This window comes from Rhinoraja longicauda, chromosome 14 (genome assembly GCF_053455715.1).
Source record: "Rhinoraja longicauda isolate Sanriku21f chromosome 14, sRhiLon1.1, whole genome shotgun sequence".
Lineage (NCBI taxonomy): Eukaryota > Metazoa > Chordata > Chondrichthyes > Rajiformes > Arhynchobatidae > Rhinoraja > Rhinoraja longicauda.
This window is the reverse complement of record NC_135966.1, coordinates 14800700-14817395: the sequence shown is the minus strand read 5'-3', so window position 1 is coordinate 14817395 and position 16696 is coordinate 14800700. Positions and strand designations below refer to the sequence as shown.

Here is a 16696-nt window from a genome sequence, read left to right as displayed (position 1 = left end):
AGAAGGAATGGGTGACGTTTCGGGTCAAGTCCCTTCTTCAGACTGATGTCAGGTGGGCGGGATAAAGGAAGGATATAGGTGGAAACAGGAAGATAGAGGGAGAACTGGGAAGGGGGAGGGGAAGAGAGGGACAGAGGAACTATCTAAAGTTGGAGAAATCAGTGTTCATACCGCTGGGCTGCAAGCTGCCCAAGCGAAATATGAGGTGCTGTTCCTCCAATTTCCGGTGGGCCTCACTATGGCACTGGTGGAGGCCCATGACAGAAAGGTCAGACTGGGAGTGGGAGGGGGAGTTGAAGTGCTCAGCCACCGGGAGATCAGGTTGGTTGAGGCGGACTGAGTGAAGGTGTTGAGCGAAACGATCGCCGAGCCTGCGTTTGGTTTCGCCGATGTAAATAAGTTCACATCTAGAGCAGTGGATGCAATAGATGAGGTTGGAGGAGGTGCAGGTGAACCTCTGTCTCACCTGGAAAGACTGTTTGGGTCCTTGGATGGAGTTGAGCTGGAGTAACTCAGCCGGACAGGCAGCATCTCTGGAGAGAAGGAATGGGTGATGTTTCGGGTCGAGATGTCAGTCAAAATCAAATGCCATTTAACCTGTGATAATTGCTGATCTCTTTAAATAGTGCAGATTGCTTCACGTTGTTCAGAGGCTGTTAGTTGGAACAATGCTTTCCAAAATAGCTGTGTTGAAAACATCAGTGTTGCATGCTGCTTAAAGTCATGATCTGGTTATTCTCCACACCACTGTGCTTACTTTCAGTTTCAAAATAATATCTGGGGTGGTATGCCATAAATCTGCCAATGTCTGCATAGAATACCTTTTAATGAACTCACTCAGCACCTATTTCACTCAGAAGAACAGACATTACAGATATTCTCTGTGACCTTGGCCTTTTGTGTATCCTTCCTTTTCCCACCATTGGCGTTTGCCTTTAGTTCTTAGACCTGATGCTCCATCCATACAATCCCCTACTTTTTCAGCTCCACTACAGTAGGGTTTGATTGTCTCTAAATTTCTCATTCTTTGGCTTGACATCTTTTCATCTCTTTATGGCTCCATATTTTAGACAGTTTTTATATGTAATAAACTATTTACATAATTGTTTTGTGTTATCGCCTCTCTTGTTCTGGACACCATTCTAAATGTAGGTACGGAAGCCAAGTCCTTCTGTAACCAGACATAATACTTATTGATCAATGCTCTATTAAACTGTTCAGTGCCTGCCACTTGGAAAAACCCTAGAGGTTACCATCCTTGAAGTTTTTTTTATAATCTGATAGTGGAGAAGTGTGAATATAGTGTGAAGGTAGATTCAAGTTAGGCTATAATGTGTGATATGATTAAACATCTTACTAATGTCAATGATCTAGATATACACATGAAAAAATATAATTTGGAAGAGGAATAAGTAGAAATAAATGATCAAGTTTTACCTTAGCAAGTTACAACGGTTTTTATGAAAAGAGGGAGAATGCAGCAAAAATATGTAGTACAGAAAAATAAAATAATATTTTAAGTTATCATTTAATTCCTCGAGTAACCTATTGTAATAATAATTATGTTACCATTTATAATTTATCCATTTTTAAAATTTAACAATGATGGACCGCATTTTTTATTATGCTTCAGTAATCTGGTTATGAGATTACAGACAAATCAATTGTCTGCTGCAATACAGAAAAAATACTTATTTGATACACTTTGGTTTATTAAGCTAGCAAATAAGACTTGTCTGAATAGGGTTTCATAAAATGAACCCCATATCATTGAGGCTTCTCTGATAATTAATTCTATTGAAATTGAGAGAATATATAATCAAAGTGAACAAAACAGCTTTTCATGGAACAGTGATAATCCTACACATGATAAATTAACAGAAAATTCAAAGGATTACCTTGATGGCAACAATTTTATTTTATATTATTGCAAACTGAATCACTGTCCTGCTCTGACAGAAGATTTTAGCTTATGTTTTGAAGATATGGGAGTGAAGATAAGCACTCTGGTAAAATATTTTGGACGGGTTTAATTCTTAGCATGTCTTTCTTTTTGCCAATTCAAACTGTGCCAATTACCCCACAGAAAGGTGCTGGCTTTCACCTAGACCTGTTCTGGATAGCTCTCCTTTTGATCCCTACTTCATTCATGGCTCTGCCCTGGTACGTGTCTGCAACTGTAATATCCCTTGCGCACATAGAGAGCTTGAAAATGGAGACTGAAAAATCTGCCCCTGGTGTAGAACCCACATTTATGGGAGTGAGGTATGTCGATCAACATTCTGAGGATTTAATATAGAATTATGGAATATATATATATATAATTGTACATGTCTTCAAATGAATTCATGTACTGTATGAAGGAATTTATGTTTTTTGTATTATGAATTTATCATATTCATGTGCAACACCTTCCTGAATTGTAGGTTATACCTGGAATTTTAGACTAGTTGAAATTTTACCTCAAGCTTTTTTCCAGCTATTGTTCTTGTTTTATGGTACAGTTATTTCCCTTAGTATATCTGGGCTCTTATGAATTGAAATTATTGTCTTGATTCAGATTTGCTTATGCAGCAGATTTAACAATTTAATACATATTTTCTTTAAAGAAATGATTATTGATAAATATGTTGAATCTGCATTATGTTTTCCAATTGTCTTTGAAGATCAAAAGTAATTTGTTGATCGGCCAATAGATAAGGTTAAGACAAAGTTAAATTGTTGTACCTTATATAGATTGACAGCTCAACATCTACAAACTAAAACAACTAGGATAGATGTTCAGAAACAAAAAGATACAAGAAGATAAATAAAATGACACAATACAGAAAAAATATGAAATTTAATTAGTTTTCAGAAAGTTGGTTATTGGATATTTTGACAAGTAACATATTCTTTTGTTGACTGTCACGTTTGCTTCTTTTGAAGAATTGTTTATAAACTGAAGACAGGATTGGTAATGGCCATTAAGATTTTCCAAAATAGAAGCATTTGATAACACTTACTGTATCGGCCCGCATGTAAAGCATGCTCAGCTGGATGAACTCTCAGAACAGTTCTATGTTCTGTGGAATGGTATCAAATCATCAACTACAGGAGAAAAATGAGAAAAGAAAGGAAGTTACAGCATAGAAACAACAAAGACCTTTGTTATAGAGAGTCATAGAGTTGAATAGCGTGGAAACAGGGCATTCGGCCCAACTTGCCCACACTGGCCAACATGTCCCACCTGCCTGTGCATGGCCCATATCCCTCCAAACCTGTCTTATCCATGTACCCGTCTAATTTTTTATTTGTTAACTTGTAATTACTTGTATTTATACCCGACTTCTAATATGATAAAATATTCCAACGCCCCTTACAAAAGTGTTATCCAAGAAAAATTAAAAATTAAGATATAAAACTATATCTCTGAAGGAAATATCAGGATAGCTCACAAAAATCTTGTCAAACGAGGTAGGTTTCACATAAAATCCTTAAGAAGGAAAGGGAAGCAAAAAAATAGGGAGGTTTAGGAAGGAAATTTCAAAATGTATAGACTTGCAATTTGATGCAATTAAATTTAGAATAATCATGAGGATAGAATTGGAGGAGTGCATAAATTTCAAAGGGTAGTAGTGCTGGACAAAATTATAGAGATTGTGTGGAGTGAGGGAATTAGGTTTTGAACATGAAGATGGTAATTTTAAAATCAAGGCTTAGCTTAATCAGTATATAATGTAGAACAGCAAGAACATGGGAGTGCAGAACTTAATGTAAGTTGGGAATTTACAGAACATACAGCACGGCAGACATGATTTACTTTGAGAAAAGGGGTGATGGCTGCAGATATCAAAGTGTTGAGGATGGTTTTCATGGTGAGAGAAACATTAGTAATATCAACTGTCATGCGGCCTGGGAGGGAAGTTGTGTTATCAGATTGTAACAGGGTCAAGGAAACAGAATCTAGACCTCAAAGATATAATGTTTGAAGAGAGCTTGAGAGGAGGTAGGAGAGAATGTTCACATTCAGAACTTGGACTAGCAGGAACCCTAGATGTTAGGTCTGCTGGGCTAGGGGAATGCTAGGAAATGCCGAGGCCAATAACCAAATAGTCTCAATCTTCGAAGCAATGTCTATGCACTTCTTGTACTTAGTTAAAAATGATGAAGGAAATGGAAGGATAGAGATTTAATAATATGGTTCTTAAATCCCTAAAATATGAAAGCAAATATTTACTTGAATCCCCAGATGAACATTTTGCAGATGACTACAGGACTCACAAAGTATTTTGTATGGTCGTCAACAGCTAAAATAGGTGTCGGTCATATCCATACAAATTTGCATGACCTGGACTTGACAGAGCAGAGATGAGGGAGCAGCAGGATGAGCTGTCATAATTTTCATGGAAAGGAGGTCATTGAAAAGTGGGCAATGTATTGTTGAGCAAGTCAGCAGCTGCAGACATGTCAAGGTGAATGGAAACTTGGCCAACGATCTTGCATCTTAATCAGATGAAGTATTTGTTCAGCAGGCTATTTAATCAAATTGACTTATTGTCCTCTCTGAAAACATGGCAGTGAAACCATTCATGATTCTCAATGCAGCCTGGAATCATGGGGAGAAGATGACATAGGTTATGCATCGGTGATGTTTCAGGTCAGGACCCTTCTTATTCCAGCACTGTCTTTTTTTGTAAAGCAGTATCTGCAGTTCCTTCAGTCTCTAAAATGTAGTTAATGATGACTGAGGGTCTTGGCTGGGAGGTGGTAATCAGGAAAGGACAGTTTGCATAGGGTGAGGCATCTTCCTCCTGCCTCCATATGTTGTTAATTCTCTTCACATGCACCGTTGCTGGTCGTGCAGTTGATCCCCTTGAAGCCCACTGCATTCACTTATTTTTGTCTGAGAACACTGAATGTTGTCATCAGTCTGCAACCAATTTAGCAAAGAACCTTCAAAAGATGTTCTTTGCTTAATTTCTTCGGTAACAAGAAGCAGATAACTTGAATTTCTATAGGGCTCAATGTGTACCAGTGGATAAGGAGAGTATGTGCAAAAATTGTTTGCCACTTACTTTTCACCCCAAAACGTGCTGCACAATCCAACTTCTAGGCAACCGTATTTTGGATAGCATTAACTATTTTGTCTTATCATTGCACTGCAGTTTTACATCTAGATGGATCTACTCCAGGGATTAGGAAGTTGTTCCTATTTGCCATTAAAATTAAATGTATTCTTTAATTCTTTACTACTTGATATGTTTTGCAGGGAACAGAGAGTGACTGGACTGGTTATTTTTATTCTCATTGGTTTATCCCTCCTTCTGGCTCCAATTCTGAAGGTATCATTAATTACATACCCCTGATACTTTAATTACAGATTTAAATTACTTACTGCTGGTGAAAGCTTTACAAATAATTGAGAACTAAATATATGTTTCTCCTTACTCAGTATGTGCCAATGCCAGTACTGTATGGAATCTTTATGTACATGGGAGTGTCGGCACTCAGCAGTGTTCAGGTAAGCAAATGTATATTTAGTTTCCAAACATTATTAGCTGTTGCCTTAAAGGAAATAATGTAACTAAACCTTATGCTGACCTTTTGTAATGAATTTGGAAATGTTCTGGTTTTGTACAGTGCTCTTCTTTGGGGTTTAGCACCACACGACTGTGAAGTGACAACCGAGGTGACTGTTCAACTTCACATTCAAGGGGGAAGGCAAGGAAAGCAAAAGGGAGAGTCCCTTGTTTGGGTAAGAAGGGCAGTTGTTTGGATAAGAAAGGTGGGTTTTATTATCTATTTTGGACCGTAATTAGCCACTCAGTTTGAATGTTGATATAACAATTTCAACTTTCTGCTGATAGACAAAACTTAGATGAATATTTGTCGGCTGAGCACTGGAAAACTTCAGTGCCACTCGATTAAAACAGCCATCAGGTTACTAAATTCTTCTAAGATAGACGCAAAATGCTGGAGTAACTCAGCGGGACAGGAAGAATCTCTGGAGAGAAGGAATGGGTGACGTTTCGGGTCGAGACCCTTCTTCAGACTGACGTAATTCTTCTATGTGTATGGCTTTTAGTGGATTCTGTACATTTTTGTTAGTAATTGAATGACAAAAAAATCCAGTCAAGAAAATGGTGCTGCTCCAAAAACAATAGGAGAAATAAAATGGCGAGTTTATAAGCAGGGAGTTTATATTTATGGTGATGTGTGAATATTTACCTTCCTACCAAGGTTAAAAGAAACCAGAATAGTTTCTGTATCTACAGGGAGACGAGAGATTGTGTGCATTGTCGGAAGATCAGATACATGTATTGCATTCAGGATAAAGGAAAGGCAGTCAGGGACTTTGCAAGCATATTTCTTGAAATTGAACGGCTGCAGAATTCAGTGTTAGATTTATAGGCTATAATTCTTGATTAGTCACTTTGTGCACTTTTTCTCATGGGCTTTGTGCAATAACCTTTCTTCAGAACCCCACTCGTGAAATGTTCTCTCAGCATTAATTCTGCCAAGCCCCTCAGAATCTTATGTCTCAATAATTTTTCTAATATTCCTTTAGCTTTAGCTTTAGAGATACAACGCGGAAACAGGCCCTTTGGCCCATCGAGTCCGAACCGACCAGCGATTCCTGCACACTAACCGTACGATACCAACCAACAATGCAGTACAGAAGGCCACAGAATATTCTTTTTCTCTGTGGCTATCAAACTGTACAACTTCTCCCCCTTCTGTCGTGGGGTAGACTGACCCCCCCCCCCCCAAAGCTTTGCACATTGCCAACTATAATTTCATGTTTCATGCATCTTGTGTTTTATGACTGTTGTCAGATCAATTTCCCTCCTGTGATATATAAAGTTTTATCGTATCATATCATATCTAAACACACTGGGGACAATTTTACATTCATACCAAGCCAATTAACCTACAAACCTGTACGTCTTTTGAGTGTGGGAGGAAACCGAAGATCTCGGAGAAAACCCACGCAGGTCACGGGAGAACATGCAAACTCTGTACAGACAGCACCCGTAGTCACGGTCGAACCCAGGTCTCTGGCGCTGTAAGGCAGCAGCTCTACCGCTGCACCACAATGCCGCCGTGTGTTTTGACAAAACTGGTGACGATTGCTGTATGTTCATTCAGGCTGGATGAACTGGTCTTGAACATATTGCAGTCCACTCAATCAATGCAGTCCAGTAAAACCCTAGACCTCCACAGACCACTGCTGTGTTACTCTTTTCACTGATCTGATTTTCTATTCCCTTTGATGTTTTGTGTCACGTTGATTCAACGTACTTTGGTTTCTCTGACTACCGTTTTGACATTTAATTTTTTTTAGTTAGGTCCAAATCTCTCCTGCGGGCCTCTCCTGGGACAACCCTCCCCCAACTGACGATCCTGTGGGGCCTGGCAACCCTCTCCAACCGACAAAGCCCGTTTCCGTACGGGGAGTTTCCCCCAGGGCCGTGGGCGGGCAAGGGGGGCACAGGGAAGGGGAGCGGGAGCCACTCACCCCCCCCCCCCGTGCCACCAGCGCTGCAGCCAGGGCAAGCCGTGGACCCAAAGCCTCTCCTGTAGCACGGCGGCGACGGCCATCTTGTTGGACCCTCTGCTGCCGCGCTGCACCATGGGAGGAAGGTCAGGCGCGGGGCACGCTGGGACGGGTGCCGGTCCCCCCGGCGGAGGGGGAGCACATCTATTAAAGTTAGCGGCAGCTCGTGGTCTCAGCAGCCCCCTCCCCCTCATTGGTCCGAAACCTCTCCTACATTGATCCAGCACCCTCTCCTCCCCCACTCCCCTCACTCACCCACTACATCCCCCCTCAACCCCACTTATTCCCCCCTCCTCCCCCTCACCCACTCCATCCCTCCTCAACTCGCTTTAACCCCCCTCCCCTCATCCCCCCTCAACCCCCCTTATTGTCCCCTTCTAGAGAGGACTCTATTTTAGGATACAGTTTCATGTAACAAAGGCTTACTGTTTTCCACTAGGGGAGGAAGCTGCAAAAAATTGCACTTCCTCAACAACTCCCGAGCAAATGTTTAGAAGGTAAGAAACAAAAATTCAACTGGCAGAATGTTTGCAAGCAGGATGTATAAATTAATTGCCCAGAAGATATTTGCCTGTTCTCTCCCATCCCTATATGTATCCATCATCTCTGCCCACTCTTGTATTCCTTGAGGCTTGATTTTATATTTCTGGTATCATTAGTTAACTGCAAAATGGATGTCTACTAACTACTTGGGGCAGCAGAGTGACACAGATAAGAGAGCTGCTGCCTCACAGCTCTGATGACCTGGGTATAGTCATGAACTCTGGTGCTGTCTGCATAGAATTTGCTCTTTTTCCCTATGACCAAGTGCATTTCATCTGGTTGCTCCAGTTTCCTCCCATATTTCAAAGGCATGTGGGCTGACAGATAATTTGCTACTGCATATTGCCACATGAATTTAAGTGATTGGTACAATTTAGGGAGAATTTATGGATATGTGACAAAAACTAAAATATGATAAGCGTATTTTTAGTGTAAATGGATGCTTGTTGATTGGTGGCCAGAACACCCATTTGAAACTCTGGCTATATTTTGTATTCATATGTAAATCACATCTGAGATTATTGCAGCCATATTTTCTTAGGAGTTTAGGTAAAAGAAAATGCAAAGGATACTCAAAAGATCAGGCAAGATGTGGAGATTACCTTTATTTCAAGTTAGTTTATTTAAAATTGTATAGTAAAGTTCCAATCTACTGTTACTGTACAAATAAAGTACTGAACAGATGTTTCTGGAGAAAATGCTGCCCACAGGAGGAACCTTTCATTGATTCAAATAATGATTCCTATTTTGCCTGCATATCTGTTTTGATCTTGGTTGCACTTTTTATTTAGTCTGCAGATAGTGAGGATTCTGAAAACCAATGACTTACTTTCCACGTGAGAAAAGAATCATATTTACAGGGGTTTCATTTTCTTTGTGACTTAGACAATAGACAATAGACAATAGAAAATAGGTGCAGGAGAAGGCCATTCGGCCCTTCGAGCCAGCACCGCCATTCAATGTGATCATGGCTGATCATTCTCAATCAGTACCCCGTTCCTGCCTTCTCCCCATACCCCCTGACTCCGCTATCCTTAAGAGCTCTACCTAGCTCTCTCTTGAATGTATTCAGAGAATTGGCCTCCACTGCCCTCTGAGGCAGAGAATTCCACAGATTCACAACTCTCTGACTAAAAAAGTTTTTCCTCATCTCTGTTCTAAATGGCCTACCCCTTATTCTTAAACTGTGGCCCCTGGTTCTGGACTCCCCCAACATTGGGAACATGTTTCCTGCCTCTAACGTGTCCAACCCCTTAATAATTTTATACGTTTCGATAAGATCCCCTCTCATCCTTCTAAATTCCAGTGTATACAAACCTAGTCGCTCCAGTCTTTCAACATATGACAGTCCCGCCATTCCGGGAATTAACCTAGTAAACCTACGCTGCACGCCGTCAATAGCAAGAATATCCTTCCTCAAATTTGGAGACCAAAACAGCACACAGTACTCCAGGTGCGGTCTCACTAGGGCCCTGTACAACTGCAGAAGGACTTGATCCTTCCGACCATTTTAAGTGAATGCTGTCATATTTGCAGAATTACAATTGCTTCAAAGGGTATTAATATTCTATTCATGCAGTCTGAGTAATTCATACTCTTAATGGAACTGGCATAATAAAGGGGGCAGTTTTAATTGGGCAAGTAAGCATTTAAAATCTCACTTTAAGAATTCCAAAAATTTGTTGAGCTTTTTGAATTGTTCGCTAGTCCTTGCAGTACTGAGCTTGCACTGACAGTTCCACAATGCACGAACCAATTTGTCATATGGTTTCTATTGGAATTCAACAGATAATATCTTCATATAAAAACGGTAAGCTCTTGTTCATTTTGAACACCTTATCTGTCTACTCCCCCCTTTTAAAGTTATCAGTACCTAAACCATTCTGACAGTATCAGCTGTAGGGAATTGAATTTTAACTGGCGACACTGAAATTGGTTTCTTCTCAACCATGGCAACATTGTTATGAGCTGTACTATTACTTTCAGTCTACTTTCAAAGCATAATCAGAGCCCCAGGAAAGGAATAATAGGTAGTACTGCCCTGATTCATGTGAGTGGGCAATACACATGTAGTGACATTCCTGGTTTGCTGAGAACTGACCAGTGTGAGGAAAATCCAGCTTATTGTTTCTCAGATGGAAGGAATGAAGACGGAACTATTATTTGTTTTGTGTTCTACCTGGCTCCTGCTAAACATAATGTTTTCTATTTGGAGTCACAAGAATCACCATCAATTTGATCTTATTTGGGGTAATGTTGATACATGTTGATTGAATGGCAAACAGACAGTCAAAAGCATTCCAATCTAAACATTTGCAGATTTATGCTGTGATTTATGCTGTGTTAAAGACTTTCACAATCTACCTGTAATAACACAGCAAATATCATACATCTGTACATTTTCCAACTGTTTGGAGGCTCAATATCATGAGTATAGTGTAAACTGTAATTCCCTGACCTGGAGACAGTTGGTGAATTTCCCATTTACGTTAATGAAAGCAACGACAAAGAGGGCAGATCACAGAGATGACCCACTGCTAAAGTAGCTACTCACACTGTTACTAAGAGAAGGCAAGATCTAGTTGATGGATTAAGAGTCCTTTATCATTAGTATATGAAGTGCATGCATCAAGTCCACAAATGCACAGCACACAAATGCCAGTGGCATCACAATGCATTATGGTGGAAAGGTCTTTAAAATTACCCCAATCATAGCATGCCTAGCGTTGCATTTAAAAGATCAGCAAATGTCAGACTTGCATGATTCACTCTGTTTTCAAGAATACAGTATATAGTGGCAAGCAACATCAAAACTGAAACTGCAACTCACATGACACACTAGTTGCATGCTTTCCTTGCAAGAAAATATAGTTTCTTTACCTATTGCCAGGATTTGGTCATCAGTATGATGATATTCACTTCATTCATTTCCTTTATAGTCGCTAGTGCTACTTAAGATTTAGACAGTATTTGAGAATGGCCTTCTTATCCAAATGGTGTTTTCTGTGTTTTCTGTGGCTTAAAGGAACCTTCTGTGCTCTGTCATTTTTAATCTCTAATACAGCTTTGAGACCTAATAGTAGTGTTTTAGCCACCCTCGGGCCAATAATCCACCTGTCATCTCAACATACTGATGCACTTTCAAAATAGTGCACTGCTTTGCACCTCACTGGATTGGTGGGAGACAGTTTCATGGAGTGTCTAAAGAGATAAACAAGTTTGAATTCCCAGCCTAGAAATTTGCATACATAAATGAGTCACTCATATCATGTTAGATGTGATGTGGGCAAATCCTTGACCGAACAGCACACTTGCCCTTTAACTTTTGTGGATCTAAAATATATCAATGGGACAATACAAGACAGCATTGCTTCCCCTTCCTGGTAAGGACATTAAGATTGAAAATATCCCCTGTCTCCAAGCAGGCACTTAGGTATATAATAACGATGTAATATCACCAGCATTTAATTTACATAGCCTCCAAATGACATTACGAGTGACCGGTAGAACTGACCAACAAGGTAATTTTCACCAATTTCTGGGCTCTGTTTATGTAATATTTTTCGATATATTTCTGATGAGTGAAATTCTCAATAGTGTTGTGAGGAAAGAATCTCGCAGAAGTACGTTCTCGGAGAAACACGCAGAAGTACTTATGGATCGGACAATCTGACTCAATAAAGATTGAATTATGCAGTGATAATCACACTGATGTACTATGGAGGAAGTAAGCACAATATTAATTCCCTGCTACCTGTCTCTTTTTTTGATAGTTTATGGACAGACTGAAATTGCTACTGACCCCTCCAAATCACCAGCCTGATCTAATATACCTGCGTCATGTCCCACTGCGCCGCATTCATCTATTCACGTTAATTCAGATCTTGTGTTTGGTTGTGTTGTGGGTTCTGAAATCCACAGATGCTGCAATCATCTTTCCAGTTATGGTAAGTTTCAATTTAGGGATTTATCATAAACATGTGCTCATCATAAACATGTAATAATAAAATCATAAAGAGAAACTCAGCAGGTTAGCCAGCATCTGTGGAACAAGGAATGGTCAACGTTTCAGTTCAAACCTACTGAGTTTTACCACCTTTTTCTGCTTTTGTTTCAGCTTTCCAGCATCTGCAGTTTGTTGAATATTTTCCCCACAAAAAAATAATTTTTAAGATGATTGTGAAATTAGCCAAGAGAACCTTAAATGGTGTTTGACCACTGGGATGATATTTTTTTTAAATAAAGTTATCATTTACTGTCTGTTAACTTATAATGGGCACTATCCATTGATGAGGAACAGATACATTTTTTTAATGTCTAAAGTTTGGACAGTAAAGACCAGCATTCACTATCCATCCCTAATCACCTCAACGGTGCAGGTGTGCCACCTTTATGAATCAGCGAGTCAAACAGCACCTCTGGAGAACATGGATAGGTGACATTTCAGGTCAGAGCCATCCTGTATAATGTCTCCAAAGCTTGATGAGTTCCTTTGTCAACCAATGACCAGACCAAGTCCAATTTAATTATAGACCATAGAACAGTACAGTGCAGGAATGGCCATTTGGCTCACAATGTTTGTGCCAAACATAGTGCTAAATTAAACTGATCTCATCTACCTGTACATGATCCATATCCCTCTGCCTCCTGCACTTCCATGTGCCTATCTAAAAGCCTCTTAAACGGCACTATCATATCTGCCTCTACCACCATCCTTGGCAATACGTTCCAGGCCTCCACTACTCTGTGTATTATGATTCCTACTGCCTAGACATTTCGTTACTATAAAGAGACTGATCCCTGGAGTCTTTCCTGGGTATCTGTGTCAGGATAGGTGTAAATGATTGATAGTACCTCAGGTTTGGATATTCACACAGGGAACACTGGCTATTGATTATCCCCGCAGCTGTGTGACTTACTGTGAATGGGACTTTTCAGAAAAATATATCCATCAGAATTGTTAATCAGGCAAATAAGTTTCCCTGAAAGTGGCGTCGGACGTGGATAGGGTGGTGAAGGAGGCTTTTGGAACATTGGCCATCATCAGGCAGGGAATTGGGAAAGTAGAATTTGGGATGTTACATTCCCTGTTGTACAAGAGGCCGCATTTGGAGTATTGCATTCAGTTTTGGTCACACTGCAACAGGAAGGATGCCATTAAGCTGGAAGATATATGAGGATGTTGCCAGGACTCAAGGCCATAAGTTATAGAGAGTGATTGAGCAGGCAAATATCTTATTCCTTGGTGCAGGAGGCTGAGGGATGATCTTAGATCTATATGGCTTAAAATCATGAGAGGAATAGAAATGGTGAATGCTCAGAGTTAATACCAAAAACCATCAGAATAATTAATTATTCAAATAACTATGTTACTTTTACACTCTTAATTGGCTTTCAAGAATATATTTGTCTTGGAGGCCTTGTGTGAATTTGCTTAGTTGATTTCAGGCGGTGAAGTGTTGTTCTGTGGGGGGAGAGTATTTATTTTTCCTCTTCATGAATTGTCACCAGTGATTCACCTTCGTGAATTGTCACCATTTCACCTGTGATTCACATTTAGAATCAGTCCACATAAAAAAAGATGTTGTTTATCAAAGATACTATGAAACCAAATATTATGGAAGAGTCCAATGGTGCAGCAAAGAAAGCAATACATATTGAACAACTGCAATGAAGTTGGGACTCGTGGGAGAATCCCATGCTTCCTGATACATGCAAGGTGTGATTGCTGGCATTTCTCAGGAGAATCTGAGCCAGTGTAATCTGTGGCAGAAATATGTGAGCATTAATTTAATGTTAATGGGTGTACGCTTGCTAAATACTTTTTATTGTTTGCTTCAATGCATGAAAATGTTGTTTGCTACTTTGAATCAAGTTCTTTTAAATGACTATGTTGGAAATTGGATGGGTGACAGCTCCTGGCTTTGGTTGGGGTACGGAAGGCCATGGAATGCATCTTTAGTAGACATGACCTAAGCTGGCTTGACGATGTAATGCCTGAGAGAGAGAGAAAAGAAGTGGAAGAAAAGAAGGCAGAGAAGGATATTGAGAGTGAAGATGTGAGTATGTTATTCAATTTTTTTAAATGCAGAAATATATCATATATGAAATTTGAGACCTTTGCAGCCACCTAGTGGCAGTTTATTCCCTCATTCTGTGAACAGGTGGAAATTGAACTGAGTGATGATTTCCTTTCAACAGATGTATTTTAGTGTCAGCTCTTCTGAAGAGTATTGAGCATGAGATTAGAACATAATTTCAATTATTTAATGGTATGTGTACAGTTAAGCCACATGCTATGTACTGGCAACGCACAAACCCTTGAACGATTATACCAATTTAAAATCATCTTGCGCCACAGCATCAGTCAATTCCATCCAAAAATAACAGATTAACTGCATGCAAAGTCACAAGGTAATCATTTGTAGAAGTAAACTGGAGGTAGAAAGTGTCTCAGTTCCTGCAGAAAATTTGTTTATTTTCTGAACTAAAATTTTAAAATATGTTCAGAAGTAATTCTTTTCCCCTAAATGCTCCGTAGGACACATTTTATCTGTTTGTGTAAAAATGTACAGGCTGTAACATTGCAATTATGTTCAACAATTATGTTCGCTTATCATTCATGGATGGCAGTTTTTATTTCACAACGTAACATAGAAATAAGTAAACATTTATTAGAATTTAATAAACTCACTATTGTCAAGCATCTCATCTGGCTGGAAATTATACTAACATAAGCAAATAAATACAACTTCATGAGTGTAAAGAGGTGTGAAATTTATCTCACGTTATTTTTTTTAGTTTAGTTTGTAATATGTACTGAGGGTACAGTGAAAAGCATTTTCGTTGCGTGTTAACCAGTCAGCGGAAAGACTATACATGATTACAATCGAGCCGTCCACAGTGTACAGATACATGTTTCATCAGCAACTTTGAACAGTTTTGGTTAACTGCTTAGCCCTTACCAAGAGTATTTACATACTTTGCGAGTACAAAGAGCAGTTCTTCTTCTTGCGTTTGAGGCAGCAGAAGTTATGAAGCTGCTTCTGCTTCTGCTGTCTCTGTTTGTTATCGTTCGCCTGACTGAGGTCAGTTGACAGGGCTCACCACGGGGAGGTCGACAACGTGAGCCCCGTTGAGCAGCTTGGATTCACAACACAGTGTGTCTGCTTTTAGTCTTTAACCAACTCAGCAGTCACGTGCAGGCATCAGCCAACCTACCCTTATGTAAGCAGTGCAGCCAAGTACACCCAGCATTCACTTGCCACCACCCTAGTTTGCATCTTGTATGTGTATGTGACAAATAAACTTGACTTGACTTGACTTGACTTGATAATTCATGAAAAGGCAAAGGAAATCCAGATATAAATCCTTATCTTGGTATTTGCAGCTAGTGCAGTCAGTCATAGTTGACCGAGTTACACACATCCAACCGATGGCCCAACTGAGCCATCAGTAAGCTGATCAAAGTGCAGACAGCAGATGGTCTTGCTGCACACAGATTTAGACAGTAGCCAGCCTACTTGCATATGCATATATTAAGTTCAGTCATATGCATACTCGACAGCCAATCTATTCACATGTAATAAATTACCAACCCAGTCAAGTCCAGAGTACAGCCATTCTGCTCACAGCTTGGTTAAACCCACATAGATTACAACCACAACTGGCAGCATCCAAGCAAGGGAAGTGGAAGTCTTTAACCTCCCTCTGTGACCGAGTGACTCAGGACTAAGCAAATTTAGACCCTATGGCATAAATTATTCTTTTGTTTTTCTGTTGTCTGGAAGGAAATCTTTGTGGCACAATGAAAGTCTATTACCATATATAAAGGGCAAATTTGCAATGGGTCTTTAAAAAATATTAGAACAACTTTAATTCAACCTATGCATATAATTCACATTATAAATGTAGTTTTAATTTATGCAACGATCAATATTCAGTTCTGGGAACTTGGCTCAGAGATGCTAATAACTGTTAACTTTGATTGTTTTTCCCTTTCCCGTTCATCTAATTGCTCACTCCAGCCTTTTCAAACCCACAATTTGAGTTTAAACCTCATTTTTAACTATTAGGTTTATGCTATTTTGCTTGATCTCTTCCACAGTCCATATCTGATGGATAATTATTGTTCCTGGCTGAATTTGTGTGCTGCTCTTGTTGTACCACTACAGTTGGCTCGGCCAAGATCATCAATGGTATACTCTTTGACACAAGTCTCATTGTGTTATCCCTCATCGTTTTTCCCTTTGATTTGTTTTGTTGGCATTTATTGTGGTTGAACATGATATCCTATCCAAATGCCTCCTCTCTTTTATGCACACATACCAATGCAATATGCAACCACAAAATCTTTGGTTTGGCCATCTCTTTTGCCCCCATGCATTGCAGCAGTCACTGCTTGCTCATTGATTCAACCAATTCAATTTATTTTCCATCAATGATCTGGTGTCCTCAAATTGTAATAAATGTAGGGTTATCTCATGATATTACAACAAATGCAGCCTTGAATATATCCAGGCCAGATGGTGCAGCCAAAATGGAAGATGACCATATTGCAGGATGATGAGTAGCATACAAGTATCCCTTATAACATGACTCACCATGAACCCA

At 39.7% G+C, this 16696-nt stretch overlaps 1 protein-coding gene and 1 long non-coding RNA gene across 3 annotated transcripts in view; one reads left to right on the top strand and one right to left on the bottom strand.

Moving 5' to 3' along the window:
- The window catches only part of LOC144600088 (uncharacterized), a 48597-nt gene that overhangs the window by 9039 nt on the left and 22862 nt on the right, over positions 1-16696 (bottom strand). For both annotated transcript variants that reach the window (XR_013548077.1, XR_013548076.1), the window contains exon 3: positions 3006-3090. This is a non-coding gene — a long non-coding RNA (uncharacterized LOC144600088). The remainder of the gene's footprint in view (positions 1-3005; positions 3091-16696) is intronic.
- LOC144600087 (electrogenic sodium bicarbonate cotransporter 1-like) overlaps positions 1-16696 on the top strand; it is a 58541-nt gene that overhangs the window by 40292 nt on the left and 1553 nt on the right. The window contains exons 16-20 of the mRNA XM_078411483.1: positions 2087-2265; positions 5252-5324; positions 5435-5503; positions 11857-12030; positions 13999-14142. Coding sequence (XP_078267609.1) covers positions 2087-2265; positions 5252-5324; positions 5435-5503; positions 11857-12030; positions 13999-14142 — 639 coding nt within the window. The remainder of the gene's footprint in view (positions 1-2086; positions 2266-5251; positions 5325-5434; positions 5504-11856; positions 12031-13998; positions 14143-16696) is intronic.